The sequence below is a fragment of the Trichosurus vulpecula genome, chromosome 1 (genome assembly GCF_011100635.1).
Source record: "Trichosurus vulpecula isolate mTriVul1 chromosome 1, mTriVul1.pri, whole genome shotgun sequence".
Classification (NCBI taxonomy): domain Eukaryota; kingdom Metazoa; phylum Chordata; class Mammalia; order Diprotodontia; family Phalangeridae; genus Trichosurus; species Trichosurus vulpecula.
In genome coordinates, this window is record NC_050573.1 from 451785311 (window position 1) to 451812867 (window position 27557).

The 27557-nt window shown below is 36.9% G+C and overlaps 1 protein-coding gene across 2 annotated transcripts in view; it reads right to left on the reverse strand.

Moving 5' to 3' along the window:
• Positions 1 to 27557, reverse strand: part of EDIL3 (EGF like repeats and discoidin domains 3) — a 603737-nt gene that overhangs the window by 196907 nt on the left and 379273 nt on the right. For both annotated transcript variants that reach the window (XM_036740910.1, XM_036740909.1), the window contains one exon: positions 20694 to 20875. In XM_036740910.1, coding sequence (XP_036596805.1) covers positions 20694 to 20875 — 182 coding nt within the window. The remainder of the gene's footprint in view (positions 1 to 20693; positions 20876 to 27557) is intronic.

Sequence of the window (27557 nt, forward strand, 5' to 3'; positions counted from 1 at the left end):
TGTTATTGTCAACATATATGTAAGCTTGCTGCTGTTATAAGAACTGTGCCAAGAAAATCCATGCTGTTAGTTTAGTAATAACCACCCACAAAAGGGATATTCTCACAACAATCATCTAAGGATGTAGCTTCTATGGAAAAGGGGCCAGCCATCCTTAGCAGTTTCCAACCAACTGACATTCAAAGGGAAAACAAGGCCATCTAGCTCAAACAGCAAATGGCACCTCGAGGGATATACGGGAGGCAGCATGAACCAGGCAAGTCAAACCACCACCACCAAATTGATTACCATCTCCCTTAGATCCTAATGGGGACAGCTCATTGACCCTCAACCTACAAACCTTGAGAATAGCCGTGTTTCCAGCCTAATGCCCTTAGCCATCATCTTGGGAAGTCATAACTACAAAAAAATCTTTAAAATAATGTTACTGCCACTGAAGTCCTTGGCCCTGTCAAGTAGTTCTACATATGATATGTTGATGTTCATCATATCATTTTATAAGTGGAACTAACATTAAAGAAGAGGCACTTTTATCTTTTTTTTGCCTTTGCACCCTAAAGAACTTAGGATTTTTCCATCTGACTTGTAGTTTAAACCTTCCATATATATTGCCTTCCTAATGATGACATGAGCTCTTTGAGAGGAGAATCTGTCTTATTTTTCTATTTTTATCCCCAGTACTGGTGCATATCAAGTACTTAATAAATGCTTCATTCATTATTTCATTCATTTATATTTCTCCTGTTACTTATAAAATATCTAAACCTTGAAACTATTGTCTATCCTGATCCCCTAAAACTCAGACTTCCACCACTTCCACCCACCAATAATCAGGAACCCTAATGCTGCCTCCTGTAGATATAAACTGCCATTGTTGTAAATGACAACAAAACGGACCTGACCATAAAAAAATCTTTTCAGTTGATAGGGAAGTTCAAGATAAATACTCAGAAGACAATGACTTGAAAATATCTACCAGCAAAGCCTAAAAGAAAATGCAAATTGGACCAAGGTCAACAAGAATTCCTGGAAGAGGTAAAGAAAGAGATGTTAATAAAAGAACAAAAATGATTTTAAAAACCAAATAAGAGTGATAGAGGGAACTTTTTTAAAAAGAAGAAGTGAGAGCAATGCAAGAAAATTATGGAACAAGAATGAACAATTTGGTAAATGTAGTGCAAAAATACTGAAGAAAATAACTCCTTAAAAACCAGAATTGGCCAATTGTTAAAAGAGTACAAAATCTCACTGAAGAAGAAAGTAATTCCTTAGATTTTAGAATTTACCAAGGGAAAGCTAATGACTCCACAAGACACGGAGAAACAATAATACAAGTCCAGAACAATGAAAAAATAGAAGAAAAGGTGAAATAGCCCATAACAAAACAACTCATATGGAAAATGGATTGAGGAGAGATAATTTAAAAATAATTGGACTACTTGAAAGTCATGAATTTTTATTTAAAAAGAGCCTGGATATCGTATATCAAGAAATGACAAAGGAAAACTGCCCATATATCTTAGAATCAGAAGTCACAATCAAAATTAAAACAATTCACTAATCACCTTTTAAAAGAAATCACAAGGGGGGGGCGGAGCCAAGATGGCCACGTGAAGGCAGCATCTTACCAGAGCTCTCTCACAAGGTCTGTCAGATTCCTATAAAAAAGTGGATTTGAGCAGATTTGAGAGAGTCAGAAACCGCAAGCAGTCTGCGTGGGGCAAATTTCCGAGCTGGGAGAGTCTGAAAGGCTGGAGGCACGAACCTGTAGGCTCGGAGAGTGCTTGGTGCGGAGCTGCTCCAGACCAAGGTGGAAGCGGCTGGCCGGGAAATCCACGTGGGAGACGGGCTGGGAGAAAGCTGGGCGCCTGAAACCGGCGGAGATCCCCAGGACTCCCAACACAGGAGGGCAGTCTGTGGAAGCGACGAGAGGCAGTGCAACGCCACCCATGAAACACCGTCTCCAGAAGTTTGCAACCCAAACATATTGAATGCCGCTTCCTGAACTTCCGGGAGTTCTTAATGTCCAGGTAAACAGCTCTAATCCCTCCCCTCCCCACCCAGAGAATCCCTTGGAAAAAAAAAAAAAGAACGCTGGAACTGAGCAGAAAGTAGTGGGGCTTCAGTGGTTAAATAGCAGAAGTTCATTAGTCCCAGAGGGGCAGAGTCGGCAGAGGTCAATGCCAGGAGCCCAGACGTAACCTTGCTCCCCCAGCGGAAGTGCCAGACATCAGCTCAAACAATAAACAGCTGAGACCATTGCTGAAAAGCAAGTGCTGGAGAGCACCCACAGGGAGTGAGACGCCAGGGAGCCAGACCCCTCCCCCACACCTCAGGAAACTGAAGGTTATAATTCTAGACTCACAACCCCCAGAATAAGAAAGCTGGGACAGAAAGCCCTGAGACCCACAGATAGAAATTCGTTGTAAAGCCAGCAAAAGGCAAACCAACATGAAGAAGAACACAAAAAAACCGAGGACAATAGATTCTTTTTATGGAGACAGGCAGGATCAAAATATCAACATAGAAGAGGCTAGCAATGACACGGTAGATACATCAGATACCTCAAAAGCTAATATGAACTGGTCTCCAGCCCAAAAAGCACTGCTGGAAGAGCTAAAGGAGGATTTTAAAAACCAAATTAGGGAGCTAAAAGAAAATATGGAAAAAATGGAAAAAAAATTCACTGATGAAATCAAGTCCCTAAAGAATAAGATTGGCAAAAAGGATACAGAGATTCAGAATCTAGAGAGAGAAAAGGACACCCTGAGAGGCGAAATCAACAAATTGAAAATGGAGACTCAAAAGCAAAATGTAAACACTAACTCATTCAAAATTAGACTTGAGCAAGTGGAAGCTAATGAATCTATGAGGCATCAAGAAGTAATAAAACAAAACGTAAAGAATGAAAAAATAGAAAAAAATGTGAAATATCTGATTGGCAAAACAACTGACCTGGAAAATAGATCTAGGAGAGACAATTTGGGAGTTATTGGTCTACCGGAAATCCACGATGAAAAAAGGAGCCTTGACAGTATCTTCGAAGAAATTATCAAAGACAACTGCCCAGAGGTCCTAGAACCAGAGGGCAAAATAGTCATTGAAAGAATTCACCGATCACCCCCTGAAAGAGATCCCAAACTGAAAACACCAAGAAATATTATAGCCAAATTTCAGAGCTATAAACTCAAGGAGAAAATACTGCAAGCAGCCAAAAAGAAGCAATTCAAATATCATGGAACTACAGTCAGGATCATGCAGGATCTCTCAGCTTCCACATTAAAACACAGGAGAAATTGGAATATGATATTCCGAAGGACAAAGGAGCTGGGACTACAACCAAGGATCAACTACCCAGCAAAACTAAGCATAATTTTCCAGGCAAGGTGATGGACATTCAACGAAATAAGGGAATTCCAGACCTTCCTGATGAAAAGGCCAGAACTCAATGGAAAATTTGATCTCCAAATACAAACCTCAAGAGAGACATAAAAAGGTAACCAGGGGGAAAAAACCCCACAAACCTTATTAATCAATAAGGGCAGGTTGTTTACATCTTTATGTGGGATTATAACATCTTATGTATGTTTTTTATGTATATAGATGTATATATATATACATATATATATATATATACATATACATATATAAGTCATTCTTGTGAATGGTACAACTATTATGACAAATGAAAGGGATATACATAGGTTGTGAATGCCTGTATAAATTAACTGATGTAAAGATATAAAATATAAATAAGATATAAAAATATAAAGGGAGGGCTATGAGGGAAGTGGTAAGGAGGTAGTAGAAAAGGGTAAATTACACCAAAGGAAGTGGCGCAAAAACATATTATAGTAGAGGGAAAGAAGGGAGGGAGAAGAGCAGTATTTGAGCATTACTGTCATCTGATCTAGTTCAAGAAGGGAATAACATACTCTGATAAGTTTAGAAATCTAACTTGTCCTACGGGAAGTGGGAGGGTAAGGGGGGAAAAAGGGAGGAAGGTAGTCAGAAGGAAGAGGAGAAGTAGCAAGTGGGTAACGGTAAGACAATGGAGGGGAATAAAGAGGGAGGGTTAACTGAGGAAAGCGGTGGTCAAAAGCAAAACTTTGTTGAGGAGGAGAAGGGGAAAGGGAGAAATAAAAGCATAAACAGGGGAATTAGGATGGAGAAAAAGACACAGATAGAAATCATAACCCTGAACGTGCAGGGGATGAACATTCTCACAAATAGAAGCAGATAGCAGAATGGATTAAAAACCATAATCCTACAATATGCTGTTTACAAGAAATGCATCTGAAACAGGGGGATACACATAGGGTTAAGGTAAAAGGCTGGAGTAAAATATATTGTGCCTCAGTTAAAGTAAAAAAAGCAGGTGTAGCAATCCTAATCTCAGACAAAGCAAAAGTAAAGACAGATCTAATTAAAAGAGATAAGGAAGGACACTATATCCTGCTAAAAGGCACCATAAACAATGAAGCAATATCATTGCTTAACATATATGCACCAAGTGGTATGGCATACAAATTCTTCGAGGAGACAGCAAAACTATAATATTGGGAGACCTCAACCTCCCCCTTTATGAACTTGATAAATCTAACCTCAAAATAAATAAGAAAAAAGTTAAGGAGGTAAACAGAATTTTAGAAAAGGCACATATGATAGACCTCTGGAGAAAACTGAATGGGGGTAAAAAGGAATATACCTTCTTCTCAAAAGTACATGGTACATACTCAAAAATTGACCATGTACTAGGGCATAAAAACCTCACAATCCAGTGCAGAAAAGCAGAAGTAGTCAATGCATCCTTTTCAGATCATGATGCAATAAGAATCATTTTTAATAAAGTACCATGGAAAAATAAGCTAAAAACTAATTGGAAACTAAATAATTTAATTCTAAAGAATGAGTGGGCCAAAGAACAAATCAGAGAAACAATTAATAATTTCATTCAAGAGAATGACAATAATGAAACAACATACCAAAACTTATGGGATGCAGCAAAAGCAGTTCTTAGGGGAAGTTTTATATCTCTAAATGCCTACATGAATAAAATAGGGAAAGAAGAGAGCAATGATCTGGGCATACAGCTGAAAAAGCTAGAAAAAAAGCAAATTGAAAACCCCCAATTAAATACCAAATTAGAAATACTGAAAATCAAAGGAGAGATTAATAAAATTGAAACCAAGAAAACTATTGAATTAATAAATAAAACAAAGAGCTGGTTTTATGAAAAAACCAATAAAATTGATAAACCTTTGGCCAATTTGATTAAAAAAAAGAAAGAAGAAAATCAAATTACTAGTATCAAAAATGAAAAGGGTAAGGTCACCTCTAATGAAGAGGAAATCAAAACAATAATTAGGAATTATTTTGCCCAACTGTATGCCCATAAATTTCACAACCTTAGAGATATGGATGAATATCTACAAAAACATAAACTGCCTAGGCTAACAGAGAAGGAAGTGAAATTTCTTAATGACCCCATATCAGAAAAAGAAATTGAGCAGGCCATCAACGAACTCCCTAGGAAAAAATCTCCAGGGCCAGATGGTTTTACATGTGAATTCTATCAAACACTTAAAGAACAACTAATTCCAATACTTTGTAGACTATTTGGGAAAATAGGTGAAGAAGGAGTCCTACCAAATTCTTTTTATGACACAAATATGGTACTAATACCCAAACCAGGTAGAGATAAAACAGAGAAAGAAAATTATAGACCAATTTCTCTAATGAATATTGATGCAAAAATTTTAAATAAAATATTAGCAAAAAGATTGCAGCAACTCATTACGAGAATAATACACTATGACCAGGTAGGATTTATTCCAGGAATGCAAAGCTGGTTCAATATTAGGAAAACTATTAGCATAATTGACCATATCAACAACAAAACTAGCAGAAACCATATGATCATCTCAATAGACGCAGAAAAAGCCTTTGACAAAGTACAACACCCATTCCAACACTAGAAAGCATAGGAATAAGTGGAACCTTCCTCAAAATTATAAATAGCATCTACCTAAAACCATCAACAAGCATTATTTGCAATGGGGATAAACTAGATGCATTCCCAATAAGATCAGGGGTGAAACAAGGATGTCCATTATCACCCCTATTATTCAATTTGGTACTAGAAACATTAGCTGTAGCAATAAGAGAAGAAAAAGAAATTGAAGGAATTACAATAGGAGAAGAAGAAATTAAATTATCACTTTTTGCAGATGATATGATGATTTATCTAGAGAATCCTAGAGAATCAAGTAAAAAACTACTTGAAATAATAAACAACTTTAGCAAAGTTGCAGGATATAAAATAAATCCACATAAATCCTCAGCATTCCTATACATTACTGACAAAGCCCAACAGCAAGAGATAGAAAGAGAAATTCCATTCAAAGTTACTGAAGGCACTATAAAATATTTGGGAGTCTATTTGCCAAGACAAACCCAGGGCCTATATGAACATAACTATGAAACACTTTTCACGCGAATAAAATCAGATCTAAATAAATGGAGAAGTATCAGTTGCTCATGGTTAGGCCGAGCTAATATAATAAAAAAGACAATTTTACCAAATTAATCTATCTATTCAGTGCCATACCAATCGAACTACCAAAAATTTTTTTTACTGAGCTGGACAAAATAATAATAAAATTCATTTGGAAAAACAAGAGGTCTAGAGTATCTAGGATATTAATGAAAAGACATGCTAGAGATGGTGGCTTAGCCACACCAGATATTAAACTGTACTACACAGCAGCAGTCATCAAAACTGCCTGGTACTGGTTAAGAAACAGGGGTGTGGATCAGTGGAATAGGATAGGTACACAGGTAGGTGAAATTAACAAGTTTAGCAATCTACTCTTTGATAAACCCAAAGAGGCCAGCTTCGGGATAATAATTCACTATTTCACAAAAACTGTTGGGAAAATTGGAAAATGGTAGGGCAAAAACTGGGCATAGACCAATATCTTATACCATATACCAAAATAAAGTCAAAATGGGTTCATGATTTAGGAGTAAAAGTTGATACTCTAAGTAATTTGGGAAAGCAAGGAATAGTTTACTTACCAGATTTGTGGAAAAGTAAAGAATTCATGACCCAACAAGAGATAGAGAGCATTACAAAATGCAAAATGGATAATTTTGATTATGTCAAATTGAAATGTTTTTGTACAAAAAAAGCCAATGAAACAAGAATTAGGAGGGAAGCAGAAAATTGGGAGAAAATCTTTGCAACTAGTATTTCTGATAAAGGCCTCATTTCTAAAATATACAGGGAGCTGAGCCAAATATATAGGAACACAAGCCATTCCCCAATTGAGAAATGGTCAAAGGATATGAACAGGCAGTTTTCAGAGGAAGAAATTAAAGCTATCTACAGGCATATGGAAAAATGCTCTGGATCACTACTGATTAGAAAAATGCAAATCAAAACAACTCTTAGATACCACATCTCTCCTGTCAGATTGGCTAAAATAACAAAACAGGAAAATGGTAAATGCTGGAAAGGATGTGGGGAAATTGGAACATTGTTGCATTGCTGGTGGAGTTGTGAGCTGATGCAGCCATTTTGGAGAGCAGTTTGGAACTATGCCCAAAGGGCTATAGAAATGTTCATACCCTTTGACCCAGCAATACCACTTCTAGGGTTGTATCCCAAAGAAATCACACAAGCGGGAAAAGGACCCATATGTACAAAAATATTTATAGCAGCTTTTTTTGTGGTAGCCAAGAATTGGAAATCAAAGGGATGCCCATCAATTGGGGAATGGCTGAACAAGCTGTGGTATATGAAGGTGATGGAATACTATTGTGCCATAAGAAATGGGGATGATGCAGACTTCATAACAACCTGGAAAAACCTACACGACATAATGCTGAGTGAGCGGAGCAGAGCCAGGAGAACGTTGTGCACAGCCACAGATATATGGATTCCGTGAGGACCAACCCTGACATACTGCGCTTTTCTCAGCAACCTAAGGGGCAAGGACAACCCCAGGGGATTCACGATGGAGAATGCTATCTTCATCCAGAGAAAGAACTGCGAAGTTTGAATATAGATCGAGGCGCAGTAAATGCTTGCCTTTTTTGCTTCTTTTTTGTTTTTTTTTTTGGGTTTTTTTTTTTTGGTTCTGTTTCTTCTTTCTCATGATTCATTCCATTGGTCAAAATTCTTCTCCACGACTTGACTAGTGCATAAATTAATTCAATGCGAAGTTATACATGACAGTCATATGAGATTCCATGCTGTCTTGGGGAGGGAGGGGGGAGGGAGGGGAGAAAAACTGGAACTCAAAACTATGTAGAACCATGTGTGGTAAACTAAAAATAAATAAAGGAATTCAAAAAAAAAATAAAAGAAATCACGAAATGAAGCCTCCAAGAATATTAAAGGCAAATTCAAAAACAACTAGGTCATGGAGAAAATGTTCAAAGCAACTAGAAAGAAGCCATTCAAATACAATAGAGCCTCAGTCAAGATTAAACATGATTTACAGATAGCAGTATAAAGAAGCAAAGGTTTTGGACTACAATATACTGGAAGGCAAAGGATCTGGAATTACAACCAAGAATAACCTACCCAGCAAAACTGAATATAACCCTTTGTGGGGGAAAGTGGATGTTTAATGAAATAGAGGACTTTTAAGCATTCATAATGAAAGAATAGAACTGAATAGAAAATTGGACAGGTAGACATAAGACTCAAGAGTCAAACACAAGTTTCAAGAGAATCACAAAAAAGTAAACATGAGATAAAAAATCATTAGGAACTTATTAAATTTAAATTGTTTATTTTCCCAAATGGGAAGATGATACAAATCACCTCAAAGAAATTTATCATTATTAGAACAGTTAGAAGGAGTCTTATTAGACTCCTAAGTCTAAGAAGACTCACATGGTTGTGAGTCTATTATGTTAGGTGATCTCAAAAGAAAAATGAAAGGGTGAGAAAGAGGGATGTACTAGGAAAAACAAGAAGGTAGAGGAATATGGGGGGAAATATCTTACATAAAAGAGGCAGCAAGTAAGAACTTTAACAATGGAGAGGGAAATGAGAGGTGTGAAGGCAAAACTTGAACCTCACTCTTAATATACATATATGTATACATACACTGAGAGTTAAATATAGAAATTCATCTTACCCAATAGGAAAGAAGGAAGGGGCTAGGGAAGCCGTGATAAGAGGGAGAGTAGAGTAAGGGAGGCAGTGTTCATAAGCAAAACAGACTTTTGAGGAGGGGACAGGGTTAAAAAAGAAAAGAATCAATAGGAGATAATAGGATAGAATGAAATACATAATTAGCAGTCACAACTCTGAATGTGAATGGGATGAACCTATCCAGAAAATGGAAGCTGAAACCAGAATTGATTAGAAACCAGAATCCAACAATCTATTAGTTACAAGAGACACACTTGAAACTGGAAGATACACACGGAGTTAAAATAAAGGGCTAGAGGAAAATTTATTATGCTTCAGCTGAAGCAAAAAGTCAGGAGTAGCAATCATAATCTCAGACAGAAAAAAACATAACCAGATCTAATAAAAAGAAATAAGCAGGGAAACTACATTTAAAAATATATATATAAAATAACACACTATGAATACTAGACATATATCCACTAACTGGCATAGCATACAATTACAGGAGGAAAGAGGCAGTAAAACTGTATTAGCAAGGGCCCTCAATATACGCTTTTCAGACCAAGACAAATCCTTTCCTTCTTTCCAGTTTCAACTCAGGTACTACTTCTTCTACTACTTTGGTCTACTGCCTCCTTTAAAAAAACACTCAGCTCCCCCCACCCCGAAATCTACTTTCTTTAACTCTTTAATTTTAAAAAAATATTATGCCATTTCAAAAATCATTATACATACATCACATAATATATATAATATATATATATATAAATATATAAATTGAAGCATCTTAAACTTAATAATTTATTGTAAATTTGTGATTCTTTCTGCATTGAAATTTTTATGATGCAACATTTCATCATGTAACTGTATAGTATCGTATTGTAAACAAATCATTACAATCACATATTCCTGCCAATGCATGCTGGACCTCTTGACAAGGTGCCACATGCTAGCCTGCCAACACTAGCTTGTTAAGAACTGTTGGTGGACTTGACCACTGATTAGTTATAATCTACATTTTGTATGTTTATTTGAAAAATAATTTAATCAGTATGACTAACTCTATTACACAACAGATGAAATACGTAGCAACAGTTTTTCAAAATTTTCTTCTCTTCTTTCCTTATGCTTCCACCATCTCCTTGTTTTTGTTTAATGCCACCCAGTTGCACTCGAGGCTACTACCACCCCTCCCTGGATTGTTCCAGTACCCTCCAGAGAGTGGTATTGCCCACTTTGGGAACCTCTGCCTAAAGTCTACCCTGATCCCTCTAGATCCTCACCCTTATGCAATTTTCATTGTATATTTTGTATCAGTAATTTGTGAATATGTCTAATCTCTTCACTTATATGGAATGATCTTTTTCACATTAGGACAATGCCAACTTTTGTATTTTCATTGCTTTAGCACAACACTTTGAAAAACATTATCTAAAGTATCTTCCAGGTTATTTCTTTTCTGGCTTCCTTGCCACCTGGACCAGATACTATACCCCAGAGGACTTAACCCTTTTATCTCTGGAAGTCCTGGACTTGGGCCCTATTGTCCTGACTAGTGAGTGACTCCTATGACTATCTATATCAGGCTAAGAAGTATTTCACTCTACTTCCCAAACAAGTCCTTGCCAGATGCCTTGCTGTTTGACCCATGACCTCTGTGCTATTTATCGCCTTCCCCTCAACCTCCATCACCACCATTTCCAAATCAAATCAACATTGCCACGCATATAGGAAAGGGTTTGTCAGTCTACTCTCCTATGGGTCCACTTATTCTCCTTATAAATTTTTAAGCAAAAATACCCCTCTTCTTAAGAGTTTTCCATTTATTTGTTGTATATCACAATTATAGCTTAAGCTTTTTGAAGGCAGGAATTTGTTTCTTATTTTTCCTTTTGCATTTATACCCCCAGAGCTTGGGATAACATTTGGTGCATTGTAGGCACTTAAGAATGTGTTTTCAAAAAAAATCATTCATTCATATATTAAATTGGAGAAATGCAGGATCATAGATATAGGAAACTTCCAGATAATCTAGCCCAACCCCCTCATTTGATAGATTAAAACAATGAGCTACAGATAGATTAAATGACTTGTCAAATGTGGCATACCAAGTCAAAGTTCCAGGATCCAGTTCTAGCTCCTCCTCCTCCAAATCTATCACTCAGTCTGCTCTGCCACACTATATAGATTCTAAAGTTACATGATAATTAAATTGTTATGATTGTGTGAGGTTACAGCTTTACAATTAACTCCGCAGTTCCTCCAATAGTGTTTAAATTATGATGCTAAGTAAGACCTGACTTTACGAAGACACTTATAAATCACCGCTTCCACACAAACTCTGGCATGATTAGATCTGATTGAGATAAATTGCAAGTATTATATCTGCAAGGCACCCTCCAACATCAGGGGAAGAGATGGAATGCACAGAGCTTAAAAAAAGTTATATGTTTTAGAAAGCAACAAACAGAAATAGAAAAGTAAAAATCTCTCCCAATGACTGAAGTTCATATAGTTTCTTTTCTCCTCCCAAGTACTGATTTAAAGGAAGCCTTTCTGTTCTAGTATTAAGGAGTTGTTGGGTAATACGACTTGCAAGTGTTATTCCTGGCTTCAGTGTGAGGCACTTTTGTTATTGCTCTAGATCTATGACTTCATTGATTAAAGATCTAACATTGATAATGCTTCCCTTCTGTGTCTTCCATGTCACTCCTGGGTCCACTCTGACTCTCTGGACTTCTCCACTCCCCACTAGCAGCATTTTTGCCCTAAAGATGCTTCTTCCCTGTGGCTCTCTCTTCTGATTGGTAAGTTCATCATTTCATGAAGCACCTAGGCCAAGCTCACTTCATCAGTGGCTCCATTCCTCACCCTCTGCACTTTTCTGCTACCCTGCCCCCAGGATTTCACACCCACATTTAGTACCCTTTCATGTGTTGTCTTCCCCCTTTGAATGTCAGCTCCTTGAAAATAGGGGACCACTTTGTTGGTCTTTTGCTTGTGTTGTAATCCCCAGAACTTTACAGGGTGCTTGGAAGGTAGTATTTATTTATTTATTTATTTATTTTAACTTTAAATTTATTTATTTAACATATTTGGTTTTCAGCATTGATTTTCACAACAGTTTGAATTACAAATTTTCTCCCCATTTCTACCCTCCCCCACACTCCAAGATGGCATATATTCTGGTTGCCCTGTTCCCCAGTCAGCCCTCCCCTCTATCACCCCCCTCCCCTCTCATCCCCTTTTCCCTTCCTTTCTTGTAGGGCAAGATAAATTTCTACGCCCCATTGCCTTTGTATCTTGTTTTTTAGTTGCATGCAAAAACTTTTTTTTGTTGTTGTTGTTTTCGAACATCTGTTTTTAAAACTTTGAGTTCCAAATTTTCTTCCCTCTTCCCTTCCCACCCACCCTCCCTAAGAAGTCAAGCAATTCAACCTAGGCCACACGTGTATCATTATGTATAACCCTTCCACAATACTCATGTTGTGAAAGACTAACTACATTTTGCTCCTTCCCAACCCATCCCGCTTTATTGAATTTTCTCCCTTGACCCTGTCCCCTTTCCAAAGTGTTTTTTGATTACCTCCACCCCCATCTGCCCTCCCCTCCATCATCCGCCCCTTTTGTTTTTTTTTTATCTTCCTCCCTGTGGGGTAAGATACCCAACTGAGTATGTATGGTATTCCCTCCTCAGGCCAAATCTGATGAGAGCAAGGTTCACTCATTCCCCCCTCATCCTCCCTCTCCCCTCCTCCCACAGAACTGCTTGCTCTTGCCTCCTTTATGCGAGATAATCCACCCCATTCTATCTCTCCTTATCTCCCTCTCTCAGTATGTTCCTCTCTCATCCTTTAATTTGATTTTATTTCTTTTAGATATCTTCCCTTCATCTTCAACTCACCCTGTGTCTGCTCTCTCTCTTTTACATATATATATATATATATACACACACATACACACACATATATATACATACATACACATACATACATATACACATAGATATATACATACATATACATTCACTTCTATATATACATAAATATATATATATATATATATATATATATATATATATATGCATATTCCCTTCATCTACCCTAATACTGAGGTCTCATGAATCATACACATCATCTTTCCATGTAGGAATGCAAACAAAACAGTTCAACTTGAGTAAGTCCCTTGCAATTTCCATTCCACCCCATTCTATCTCTCCCTATCTCCCTCTCAGTATGTTGCTCTCTCATCCCTTAATTTCATTTTATTTCTTTTAGATATCTTCCCTTCATCTTCAACTCATGCTGTGTCTGCTCCCTCTCTTTTACATATATATATATATATATATAAACACACTCATATATATATACACATACATACACATACATACATATACACATTGATATATACATACATACACATTCACTTATATATATACATAAACATATATATATATATATGCATATTCCCTTCAACTACCCTAATACTGAGGTCTCATGAATCATACACATCATCTTTCCATGTAGGAATGTAAACAAAACAGTTCAACTTTAGTAAGTCCCTTGCAATTTCCATTCCTTGATTACCTTTTCATGCTTCTCTTGATTCTTGTGTTTGAAAGTCAAATTTTCTACTCAGTTCTGGTCTTTTCACTGAGAAAGCTTCAAAGTCCTCTATTTTATTGAAAATCCATATTTTGCCTTGGAACATGATACTCAGTTTTGCTGGGTAGGTGATTCGAGGTTTTAATCCTAGCTCCATTGACCTCCGGAATATCGCTTTCCAAGCCCTTCGATCTCTTAATGTAGAAGCTGCCAGATGTTGGGTTATTCTGATTGGGTTTCCACAATACTCAAATTGTTTCTTTCTGGCTGCTTGCAGTATTTTCTCCTTGATCTGGGAGCTCCAGAATTTGGCAACAATATTCCTAGGAGATTTCTTTTTGGGATCTATTTGAGGAGGCGATCGATGGATTCTTTCAATTTCTATTTTGCCCTGTGGCTCTAGAATATCAGGGCAGTTCTCCTTGATAATTTCTTGAAAGATGGTATCTAGGCTCTTTTTTTGACCATGGCTTTCAGGTAGTCCAATAATTTTTAAATTATCTCTCCTGGATCTATTTTCCAGGTCAGTGGTTTTTCCAATGAGATATTTCACATTGTCTTCCATTTTTTCATTCTTTTGTTCTGTTTTATAATATCCTGATTTCTCATAAAGTCGCTAGCTTCCACTTGCTCCAATCTAATTTTTAAAGTAGTATTTTCTTCAGTGGTCTTTTGGACCTCCTTTTCCATTTGGCTAATTCTGCCTTTCAAGGCATTCTTCTCCTCATTGGCTTTTTGGAGCTCTTTTGCCATTTGAGTTAGTCTGTTTTTTAAGGTGTTGTTTTCTTCAGTGTATTTTTCAGTATTTTTTTGGGTCTCCTTTAGCAAGTCATTGACTTGTTTTTCATGGTTTTCTTGCATCCTTCTCATTTCTCTTCCCAATTTTTCCTCTACTTCTCTAACTTCTTTTCCAAATCCTTTTTGAGCTCTTCCATGGCCTGGGACCAGTTCATGTTTTTCTTGGAGGCTTTTGGTGTAGGCTCTATGACTTTGTTGTCTTCTTTAAGCTGTATGTTTTGGTCTTCTTTGTCAGCAAAGAAAGAATCCAAAGTCTGAGACTGAATCTGGGTGCGCTTTCGCTGCCTGGCCATATTCCCAACCAACTAACTTGACCCTTGAGTTTTTCAGTGGGGTATGACTGCTTGTAGACTAACGAGTTCTATGTTCCACGTTTGGGGGGGGAGGTGCCAGCTCTGTCACCCCAGCACTCCTCCTTCTCCAAGAACCCCCAGCCTGAACTGGGCTTAGATCTTCAGCAGGCTCTTCACTCCTGCTCTGATCTGCCACTTAATTCCTCCCACCAGGTGGGCCTGGAGCCAGAAGTAACAACAGCTGTAGCTGCCCCACCTCCGCTGCCCCCAGGGCTGGAAGCTGAACTGCAAATTCCTTCCACTCCTGCAGCTTTTCCCACTAACCTTCTCCGCAGTCTTTGGTGTTTGTGGGTTGAGAAGTCTGGTAACTGCCGCAGCTCACGTATTCAGGGCGCTAGGGGCCCCATCCGCCCGACTCTAAGTTTGGTTGTTCCACGCTGCTCAGGCTAGGCTCTGCTCCACTCCGTTCCCAGCTCCCAGCTCCATATGGGATAGACCTCACCCAGAGACCATCCAGGCTGTCCTGGGCTGGAGCCCTGCTTCCCTCTGCTGTTCTGTGGGTTCTGCCGTTCTAGAATTGGTTCAGAGCCATTTTTTATAGGTTTTTGGAGGGACTCGGTACGGAGCTCATTCTAGTCCCTGCTTACCAGCCGCCATCTTGGCTCTCCCCCCTTGGAAGGTAGTATTTAATAAATGCCTGCTTGTCTGTCTGTCTGTCTATTTATCTATCTGCCCATGGAGCTGTGACATTAAATGGTTTTCCTTTGATTATAGCCAATATGTGTCAGAGATGAAATTTGAACCCAGGTCTGTATGATACAAAAACCTAGTTCTCTATTCAATATCCTATGCTGTCTCTTAATATATTTTGCATACTTTCTTCCTGATATTTCTGCCTCTGATGTCTCTGGATGCCTCCAGTTACTTAATATGACCTTTCCTTTTGTATCTTTAAGCACTATAAATAAAATGACCTATTGCTTTTAGCATTGACTGGGTCAACTGATTCATTGATAGATCCTGATCAAAACAAAACAAAACAAAAATTTTAGCCATTAGTGTATGATGTGCTAGAAGACATTTATATTTAAGGAAAAACAAAATAGATATAAAATAACTAATTTTAAGCCCACAACAAATGAAAAGAGTAGTAGAGGATAAGGGACTAGATCTTTGATTTCATCAATTGTCCAATATAGGGGGGCACCATCTTTGCAATTTATTGTCATTAAGGGTTGCTGAGAATACTGAGGGGCTAAATGAATTACCCAGTCTTATATAACCTCTCTCTATAGGTCTATATCTATATCTATATCAATATCTATATCTATGTCAGTGACTCCATTCCTTGGACTTGAACAAAGAACTACCTGGTTTAAAGGCCCGCTCTCTATTCAATCCACCAAAAAATGAAATAATAATTACCAACAAAAAAAAGGTCATCTCAATCCATCTTTGAAACACAGCAGTTAGAAAATAGTACTATATAATTTTAGTAGGATTTTATATTTTTACATCAGATAATGAAATCTATACTCGTATATGTGGAAAGTTCAGCATTTTAGTTAGGAATACTATCTGATAGTCTTGGTCACCAATGTGTTTTCTAGTAATTGAAAAACCATATGGTGGGGGAAAAATCAAAGGTCAGACAAACTTTAAAGAGAAAGATTGTCCTTTTTCCTTAAACTGCTTTTAAAAAAATAGTAACTGACCCCTTAAATCTCAAACCAATTACAGATATTGTAGTACCATCACTAATTACATGCTGAGAGCATTCATTTAAAATGGCAGTTTCAATTTTCATTTCATCAAGACAAGGCAGAAAATGAAGGTGCATACTAATTAGTTCATGTATGTCATACACCTGAAAGATTAGGGGAAAACTGTGCTCATTATAAGTGAGTTATAAGCAAAGTACTCAAACCTTTCATTTGAAGGACTGCATATAAATAAAAGAATTAAGTGACAAAGGAAATTAATAATGAGTGCCCAAGCACAGAAAAGTTGGGACATGATTAGAATCCGAAGAACCTCCTAGTAAAAAAAATTAATTTTGAAAATGGGTACTATTTTCCTTATTTTAATTTTAAAATTATCTTTAAAACTATCAAATAATAAGAGGTTTTATTAATAACCTATGGCCCCCACAACCCTCCAATGAACAGTTTTAAACATTGAAGATTAAAGGTTGAATATACTTAACAAAATGAATGTAAGAAAATTCAAAAGATATAATATCTCCAAAACTAATAGTCCCCAGCATTTATTAAGCATATACAGTTATCCTTTCTACATCACAACTTTCCTCATCATGGCTTCAATATACCTTGGGTTGGCATAAGAAATAAAATAGGCATGTTGGGAGAGTTTTATGGAAGCCACACATTATATGCAAAGGCCAACAGATGCCACAGAGCCTATGATCAAATACTTAACCCAAATTTTATAAGTACTGTAAATACCCAATAAAAGAAAAAGAAAAAAAAATTCAGACTTGTTCTCTGGTATGAAGGTAGGGCCAAAAAATTTAACATGGATTTCCCAGATCCCATGGGCGCCAAGCCCCTAACCCCTGTGATATGAAAGGGATAACTGTACTTATGTATGCATTTTCTTCCATTCTCCTTCCACAAACATGGAACGTCTTCTCATGAATGCAACAGTCTCTATCACTTTTTCTTGCAGAATAGACTTTAATCTTCTTTAGCTAACAAAACAAACAAATAATTCCCACCTTCTTATAAGAGGGAGGGATTATTTCATGATTCTAAATCATGAAACAAAGGAGTTCATTTAGCCTTTTTAATGTACCTCTGGCAGTAGTCAACCAATCAGTCCTGAAGCACCGTTGCTATTTCAGCCTGTGCTTTCCTTCTCATTAGCTTGGAGCTATTAATGGGACATGCATAAATATAAAGGTTCAGAGTACACTGAGTAGATGATAACTTCCCTAAGGTAGACATTTGAGCTAAAAAATTGGGGGTTGGGGTGGGGAGAGGAAATAGAGGAAGAGTTGGGCTATATTTCAGTTGCTGTGTATGTGGCTGGAACAAATTTGAGTATTCCAGTTAGGCCTACAGTTCTAATTGGTACAAGGTGTTCCCAATGCAAATCTGTGCAGGAACCAACCTACCACCTGTATTTTGCAATCTATATTTATGTGCTAGCTGCCACAGTAGATAGAACACTGGGCTTAGAGTCAAGTTCAGAGAATAATGTTAAAATACTACCTTAGAAGTTTATTAGCTATGGAAATCTGGGCAAGCCACCATCCTTTCAGCCTGAGGTCCTCATCTATAAAATTAGGGGTTGGACTCTGTGGCCTTTTTGGTCCCTTCCAGATCTAAATCTGTGATCCTTTGATTTGGTCTTTCATCATTGAGAGAAGACATTCTCAGTGAGATGAAAAGCTATGAGAGTAATTTGACTAAATCTTAAAGCTATAGCTTTTAATAAAATTTATAGCATAAGGACAATGATGGAGAGGCTTTATCTTGGGATTTCTCTTTTAATTAGTGAAACATAGTACTTTTGGTTTTCATAGTTATTGATTGATTCCCCCCAGGATATAGGTACCCTAGGAATGCAACTAGGCTATTCCTGCCATTAGCTTACATTTTCTTTTTACATGTCCTCAGAGATGTAAATGACCAAGGCCTATTTCACTTTTTTAAAGAAATGAATAATTCACTAAATTCAATTCATTAAATTAAATTTTAAATATGTACAGAAACAGACACACATGCACACAAATCAAATGCATGGATGAACACACAAGGGGTAAGCCCCTCTTCTGTGATTTCACTGGTATAGGAAACACCCAGCAAGGAAAATCCTTCCATCAAAAATGTAGCTTCCTCTCTGTTTTGCAGAGCAAAAGGGTTCCTTGCTAAGGTTCACACAACCAGTGTGTAAGAGAGGGAACTTGGAAGCCAGCCCTCTAGCCAACTGGCCACACTGCCTTTCATATACAGTAGCATATGATAAACATGCACAGATTATAGAATGCTTAAGGATACTTTTCAGAGTGTTCTAGTATATATTAGACAGAAGGGCAGTCTCGAAGGGATCCTAGTTTCACATGATAAACAGAGGACAATTGATGGTACTTGTCTTGAATATATTTTTTCTTATTTATGAAATAAAAGCATTTCCTCTACTTATCTTGAAGGGACAACTTGGTAATATCTACAAGGCATTTAAAAGTCTGTGGAGAAAAATTAACCAAGGGTCAAAGTATATCAGGAGGAGAAAATGTAATCTATGACATCAGTAATAGCTCACATTTGTATAGCACAGTTCTAGGGAAGAGTTCTTTCTTGAATATTATGATTTCATTTGATTCTCACAGAACTCTCTGGGGTAGGAGGCAGCAAGATGGTGCAAGAGAGGTAGATTTGGGATCGAAGGACTGAGGTTTCACTTCTGGTCTTGCCAGTTGCTAGTTACATAACACTGGGAAAGTTCCTAATTTGTAAAATGAAGGAGTTGGTCCAAATGATCCTCACACTTCCTAGCAGCTCTAAATTCTATGTGATGAAAATATTATTATTGCCATTTTAAAGATCAAAGCAGTCTTGCTCAGTGAGGTTAAATAACTTCACACAGCCAGGAAGTGAGAGACCTGGGCTTAAAAGACAGATCTTGCCTGGAATCAGGAAGTTCTGAGTTCAAATTTGGTCAGACATTTACTAGCTGTATGATCCTGGGCAAGTCACTTAACCTTTGTCTGCCTCAGTTTCCTCATCTGTAAAATGGGGATAATAACAGTCTACCTCTCAGGGTTGTTGTGAAGATCAGTTGAGACAATATTTGTAGAGCACTTAGCCTAGTGCTTGGCACATAGTAAGCATTATATAAATGTTAGCTGTTATTATTATTACTTTGTGGTTGTTGAGTTGTTTCATTAATGTCTGACTCTTTGTGACCCCTTGTGGGGTTTTCTTCACAAAGATACTACAGTGATTTGCCATTTCCTTCTGTAGCTAATTTTATAGATGAGAAACTGAGGCAAAAAAGGTTAAGTGACTTGTCCAGGGTCACACAGTCATTAAGTGTCTGAAACCAAATTTGAACTCAGGAAGATGAGTCTTCCTGATTCCAGGCCCAGCGCTCTATCCACCGTGCCACCTAACTGTCATTATTATTAGTTCTTATTATTTTAATGCCAAATCTGGTAGTTCATCTTTTACCCTATACTACCTTCCTGAATCTCAAAAACATCAAGAAATACAGAGTTGGAATGAGGACTAACCGTGGCGCTTTTAGCAAATCACCCCCATTTCCATGTACCATAGTTGTTTACACATGAGAATAAAAACGTGAATTAAATACCAGCTATTGGAGGAGAGTTTCTGCATGGATTCAGGTTATAGCCTTCATAAGACATCACATAGTTTCTTTTTGCATGCTATACTGCTTCACAGAGAAAGAAGAAATACAGATAATTTGTATCCCTTTGGACTGTCAGAAATTCTCCATCCGCAAAAATCAATGTTAAATGTTAACACAGCACTAATGAACACTAATGAATGACTTGAATAAAAAAAGCAATCTTTTTGATAATGTGTCTTCAAAAACCTGATTTTAAGCCCTAAAGGCTCTAATGTCTTTACATGCCCTCAGTAAAATCTTACTCCAGAAAGTAACTTCATACTTTCAAAAAAAATCTCTGTGTTAAAATGGTTAAAGTCAATATCGCCTCCAAACTAAATATTCCCCATTTGTTTATGACAGTGAATAAAAGTCATTCTATTAGTTTATCACTTGTCTTCATCATTCCAAAATTACTTTGGCAATTGGTTTTGCAATTTTTTTTCCTTCCACAATTCCATCTGTTACCTGAATCCATGGCCACCTGTCATTTTCCGCTGCAGTCCAAGCATTTACAAGCCCCTTCTTGTTAAGTCGTGCATAGTAAGGGTACCATTTTTGCAGCCCAAAAAGTGCTCGGTGGGTAGATGAAGCTGTAATTTGCTGGTTGGATATGATCCCTCCTTCAATTCCCAAGGGGCCAGAGCATTCTAGAAATCAAAGCCAAGGGAAAATGTGAGCTCATTTCAAATAAGTCTTTATTATCTAATAATCAATCAATAAACATTTATTAAGCACCCATTGTTGTCCACCCACTGTACTAAGTGCCACAGGATTAAAAAAGAGGCAAAAGACAGCTTGAGATCTAATGGGGGAAGCAATATGTAAACAAATATGTGCAAAGCAAACTATATACAGTATAAATAGGAAATACATAATAGAGGGAAGGCACTAGAATTAAGAGAGACTGGGAAGGGATTCCTGTAGAAGGTAGAATTTTGGCTGGAATTTAGGAAGCTAGGAAGTTAGTGGTCAAAGCAGAGAAGGATGATCATCCAGGGATGGGGGACAGAGAGAGAAAATGCTATAGTTAAACGATAGAGTGTCTTATTCTTGGAATAGTCAAGAGGCCAGTGTCACTAGATTGAAAAGTATGCGTTGGGGAGCAAGGTATAAGATGACTGGGAAGTTAGGATGGGGCTAGGTCATGAAGGGCTTTGAATGCTAAACAGAGCACTTTGTATTTGCTCTTGGAGGCAACAGAAAGCCACTGGAGTTTTTTGAGCCAGAGATATGTGTGTGACATGATCAGTCCTACATTTTACGAGTAGAAGGGAGCCATTAGATGTCTCATTCTAAGCAGAAGACTTGAAGACTTCCCTAAATTCATGCCCCAGACCAACACAATTTCCCCCTCCCACAACCTATAACATTTATTAACCACTTATCTGCCATGTCATAGGTTCAGAGATCTAAAATTAAAAGGAATATCAAAGACCACGTACTCTAAAACCCCTCCCCTGTATCCCCTATTTTACCAAGGAGGGAACTGAGGCCCAGGGAGGATAAGAGATTTGTTTAAGAGTCACACATGGTAATAAGTATCAGAGGTATGAGACTGAACTCTATTCCTTTGATTCTAGAACTAGTGTTCTAAGCATAATGCCATTCATAGTTATTTATTTTTTCCGTGGCTTCTGTATTCAATCAGGTTGTAAACTCTCAAGGGCACAGACTTTATCTTATAATTTCTTGGATGCCTGTTATACACGACTATAGAATTACTGTATTCACATTTTTTCAAGTATTTGATCATAATTTAGATAAGGAAGGGCCCTTAAAGACCATTTACTCCAAAGTCCTCATTTTATACATGAAGAAACAGAGATTTAGAGAGTCTCTGTAGGCTAAACATCACACAGCTAGTGTATGGCAGAACTAGGATTTGAACTCAGGTCTTCTGACCCCAAACCTGGTACTCTTTCTACTGCGACACCTTGGCTCCCTAGTGGCATGCCATATACACAAAAAGGAGCCAAGAAATTTTTGTGGATTGTTTATTGACATGATACTTTCTTTGTTTTTCATTGGCAGATATTTTTACCATGTCAAAATAAATATTCCCTACTTCTATAGCTACTTGCAACTGAAAATTTTATAAGGTTATTAAAATTACTAATGCTTTCCAAGCAAAAAAGCAAATGCATATGTTAAGGCACTTATTTTCATTCTTGTTTTTCATAAGTTTTGATGTGTAGTATGTGTGAAAAGTAAATTTTACAACATTAATAAAGGAAATATATGATCCCCTCCCCCCAAATTAGATGCCATATTGAACATGTGTGGTTGGGTCTTTCTACACCTAGATTTCTATGATCTTTGAGAAAAAAGTACTGTTCTTTTACCTTTCTTTGATTAGTTTACAACTCATAACAGTCTTCCTCTATTTCCTAATTTACTTCACCTTAAATTTATGATTTAGAAATTCGGTCAAGATAAGTAACCTGAAAATTTACCTTAAACATTTAGAATACTAAGTGATCATTCCTACTGGCAAAAAAAACACATTCACAGCTTACTGAAAGCAAATGGTTTTGACTCAGATATTTAACTTCCTAAAAATAGGTCTGAAGGGTAAAATACCAGTTTAAACAGTCAAGGTGTTATATCACAAGATACACTTGAGATTATTAATTTTCATGTGAAATTTCAGTCCAGCCGTTAGGTTTTCCTTTTTAAGCCACATAAATGGAAGAAAATAAGCTTAGTCAAATGACAGATTCTAAAGACATCTGAACTAAAGAAAAGTGACTTGAAGAAAAGTATTGTCTGTTTTCCCTCTTCCATGAAGAAACAGGTACAGAATAAATTAATTTTTTCTATGACTATTTCCATAGTCAACTAAAATAATTTGCTAAGTTGAACCTGAAATTTAATAACAGAAATTGGAGCTCCTAAGAGGGTATTTCATTATCCTGTTATAAGATAGTCTTGCAATTTAAAATGATTAGTGACTATTATTGAGTAGCTTTGAGTTGATATCAGTGACAGACATTTTTCAGGCTATAAAGACTGATAGCAAATAGGAAGCCAAAATAATGGTGTTCAAAAGTGCCAGAATGGGGCCACCATATAAGCCATTATCATTAAGGAAATTTTTCTCATTGGAAATAATTTGTTTCCATTCATGGAAGAAACAAAATAAGGTTCAATATATGCCTCTTTCCTTAGTCTCATTTGTGTCGTGGCCTTTCAACTTCATAAGCTTAAAAAAGTGATGACATGGGTAGACAGGGATAATAATAATTTTAATGGTAATAATAGTTTTAATCAATATTTTAATGGTTTTATGAGCGCATTGAAGTAAGCATTCCCTCCAACAATACAGAGCTCAAACTATTCATTCATGTTCATCTTCTGTCACTCTTGATCTTACACAGACACAGACACGTAGGCATGCACATGCACGCACACCCTTAATCGTCCATAGGAGGATCAACACAATGGACTAGGGGCCATCCTTTAGATCTTCTGGCAGTTCACAGGTGCATGGAAGCATGCAAGCTGAAAAATGTTTATTTCAAATACTCATTTCATGATCAGCCCACCTTGTTTCCTTGTTATACTCTCTGGTGATATCATTTATGCTACTTCTTCACAGTTCTCCACCGGTAATACTCTTGCCTATAATGTGTCTTTTTATTATTCTTTAGGTGACACACAACTTTAATTCATCAGACAATCTGGAATTCTATGATTATAGCCATAGAGCATCACCAGATGAATCTTGATATTCAGAAGAAAGGTTGTCATTTCAGGGAGAAAGCTTGAGTTAACTGAAAGCACTGCGTAATTTTCCAAAGGTAAGCCAGCCTCTGGTCATCCTTCTGTTTGATTAAGAAACTAGCTCATTATCCAGCTGTAGTATCTGCTCAAGTTATATGTGATAAAGGGTGAAGATGCCTATGCATTGTCTTATGGATCAATGCTGTAAATTGTCCATTCAAACGCATTTCATAGCTTGAATAATCATCAATCTTCATTCACTTGGTTTTTCCTATATTAACAGTTAGAAGAAACTCTTTGTTTGTGATTAAAGATCTGATTTAGGAGGCCCTGGAATACCTTGGAGTTTAATTCAATCAGTGCAATGCCATTGACCAATAGGAACATTTGGAGGAGCTCATTATCTATAGGGAACTGTATATCTCTATCTATCTATCATCTATCTATCATATCTATTTATCTAGATATAGATATAACTGTACATACTCTGATAGTGACAAGCACCTGAGCAAGCAAAGCTTTCCATCTTTTATGACTCGTATGGTTTTAATATCCACAGGGTCTGCAAAGTTATCTCCTTCAAAGAATATTTTTTATGATTTAACATAAAGACATGTTGCTGGAAGAGAGCTTTTAAGGCAACATTTTCTTCTGCTAAGTCCAGTGCTTTTTATAATAGATAAACCATAGAGGGGGATTTTGTGTTCTTCAAATTTTTCAGCAAACTTGTGACTTTAAAGACATGGTCAGATATTGTTTGCGAAAGCTTTCCTTTCTTTGCTCATACTTTCATTGAGGGCTGGCCTATCCTTCCAGAAGAAATAATAGAAGTGAGATAGAGCTATTTCATACAATTAATCTAACTCTAACCCAACCTATTTAAACAAGCCTTTGATAATGAAAAATGGATTCATGAAGAGACATCAACACAGACTATTAGCATTTTCTAACGACGTTTAGCCAATATAAATCAATTTCATAATGAGAAGACCAAATTAGCTGAGAAACTGCCTCCAACAAGCAAAATCTTATTTCCTTAGCAAGCACGTAGATGAATGCAAAGTGCCACACTAGTTTGAAATAGAAATTAATTTCTAAAATATTACATAGGAAAATGGAATTATGAGTATCTCATTAATGAGCAAGAATTAATGGAGGGAAAATCAAGTTAATAGAAAGCCTAGAGAAATACCTCATCAATCCTGCTTATCCTGAGGGCATTTAAGGTAGAAATATGAAGGAGGGAAATGAACAGATAAAAATGGAAAAGATCTGCTAAGATTCCTATGACAAACACATTTATCAGCAGAACCAGTGGAGCCACTTATAACATCAAAGACCCTGGTGTGGGTCATGTGCTGCATGAGAAAGTAGGAATGACACTAAAAAAACTCAAAAAGGAGAAGAGCAGTTGAATTAGAACAATTAGTTATAGAGGAGTTCAATTCTGTAGGCAACCCAATTTGGGGGACTTTAAGGGATTGATTCTAAAGATATGTGAACAACCAGAAGACACCAAATGCTTGAAGAAAATCACCAACCTTGCTATTACCATAAAAAATGGTCAAGAAAGTCTTAAACATACTTATCAATAATTAATAAAGATGTCAAAATTAATTCAACTTAAATAAAAATAAGTTCCCATTATATTCAAGGTACCGTGATCAGCACAAGGAATGCAAAGATTTTGCAATTTAGAAATCTTATAACCTAACGTAGGGGTATAAAATGTTTTGTTGTTATTCAGTCATGTCTGAATCTTCGTGACCCCATTTGCTATCTTCTTGGCAGAGATAATAGAGCAGTATATCATAGCCTTCTCCAGCTCGTTTTACAGATGAGGAACTGTGGCAAACAGGGTTAAGAGACTGCCAATAGGTAGTAAGTGTCTGAGCCTGAAATTGAACAGGTCTTCCTGATCCCAGGTCTGGCGCTCTATCAATTGTACCACCTAGCTGCCTATGAAATGTAACAATAGTCAAATAAATGCTTCTTATAAAACCATAAATTGGTCAATCGTCGATTTGATCAAGTTGTAGGACCAAAAGATATAAGGAGCAACAGGTGTCACAACATTCCATTAGAGATTGAACACTTTGGCAAGATTACTTTTGAAGTTCTTGACTAAGGAAGCCACTTGATATTCCTCACTAGACTCTTGTCATAAAGAAACATAAACATACATCATATTTCCAAATTCAAGAAAAGTTAAACTTGAGAAATTCTAATGCTAAAACTTTCCTAAAAATAGAAATTCTTTACAAATCATGTATAAGAGGATTGTGCATAATACCATGTCCCTGATATTCATGAATCATCTTAATGGGTCCTCTGGGTATGCTCAGAGTACTTAGTAAGGTAAAATGTTCATTTACTTCAACTTTCCAAATACCTAGGGAAGTTAGCTGTCTATACTCAAGTGCAGAGCTACAGATTCTTCAAGGAAGAACAATGACAGTAGCCTCTAGCAGCAGTTTGATTGACCACATTTTCTACCTTAGCACAATGTGCCTCCCAGAATCACAGAATATGAGGATTAGAAGGGACTTCAGATGTTATCTAGTCTAATCTGTTCCTTCTCCAATATACCTAACAACCTAACACCCACCCTTTGTGAGAACATACCTCATGATAGGAAAATCCCTACCTCCTAGCAAAGGCATCATACTGGTGGAGAGTTCCAGTTATGAGGAAGTTTTTCCTTACATCAAGCCAAAATCTTCTTTTTCCAATGTCCACCCATAGTTGCTAGTTTTACCCTCTGGTGCCAAGTGGAAGAAAGTCTATTGTAATGTTTCTCCTAAGACTTCTCTTCTCCAGGACAAACAATCAACTTCATTTTTTTTTCAGCCAGTCATTATATGCCACAATCTCAAGGCTCTCCTCTCAGTTTTCCTCTTCTGGATGCTATCTAGTTTAACAACCCCCTTCCTGAAATGTGGTGCCTAGAATGGAACAGCATGTTCCATATATGATTTCATCTATATACCTCCTCTATAGTCCTAGACAATATGACATTTCTAATGTAGGCTAATATTGTATTAGCATTCTGTCGTATCACACTGTTGCTCTGTATTGACTTGTTTTCCATGTTGACTCTATGTTTATTTTTCTTTTTTTTAAACAAATAAATAAAAGAGTGTAGAAGACAGGCATCCCATCTAATGACATATACAGAAGTAGTTAGTCTGTTTTAACCTGTAAACATAACTCTTATACTCTGTATTCACAGCTATGAGAAGAAGGCCTCCATCATTTCGTGTTGGTCTTCTATAGCGATTTTATAGGATACTGTAAGTAAGAGTTACACAGGCTAGGCAGGTATTAATGGGTCATGAATTGCATTATTGGAAGGAAGAAACAAATCAATGCAATCATAGATTTATTTGAATACTTTAGTATGGATATTTGTGGAATGTAGTTGAATTCAAATTATCACTCTGAATTGCACGTCTCCCTAATCAGGGTGAATTCAAAAGAACTATAAAATAGGGAGTGGGAATTTTAATGTTTTTAAAGTGACTAAACCTTGAAATTAACTGAAAACTAGCATTACTCCTAAATACTATTTTGACTCCAACCCGTTCCTACTTTATTAGCCACTAT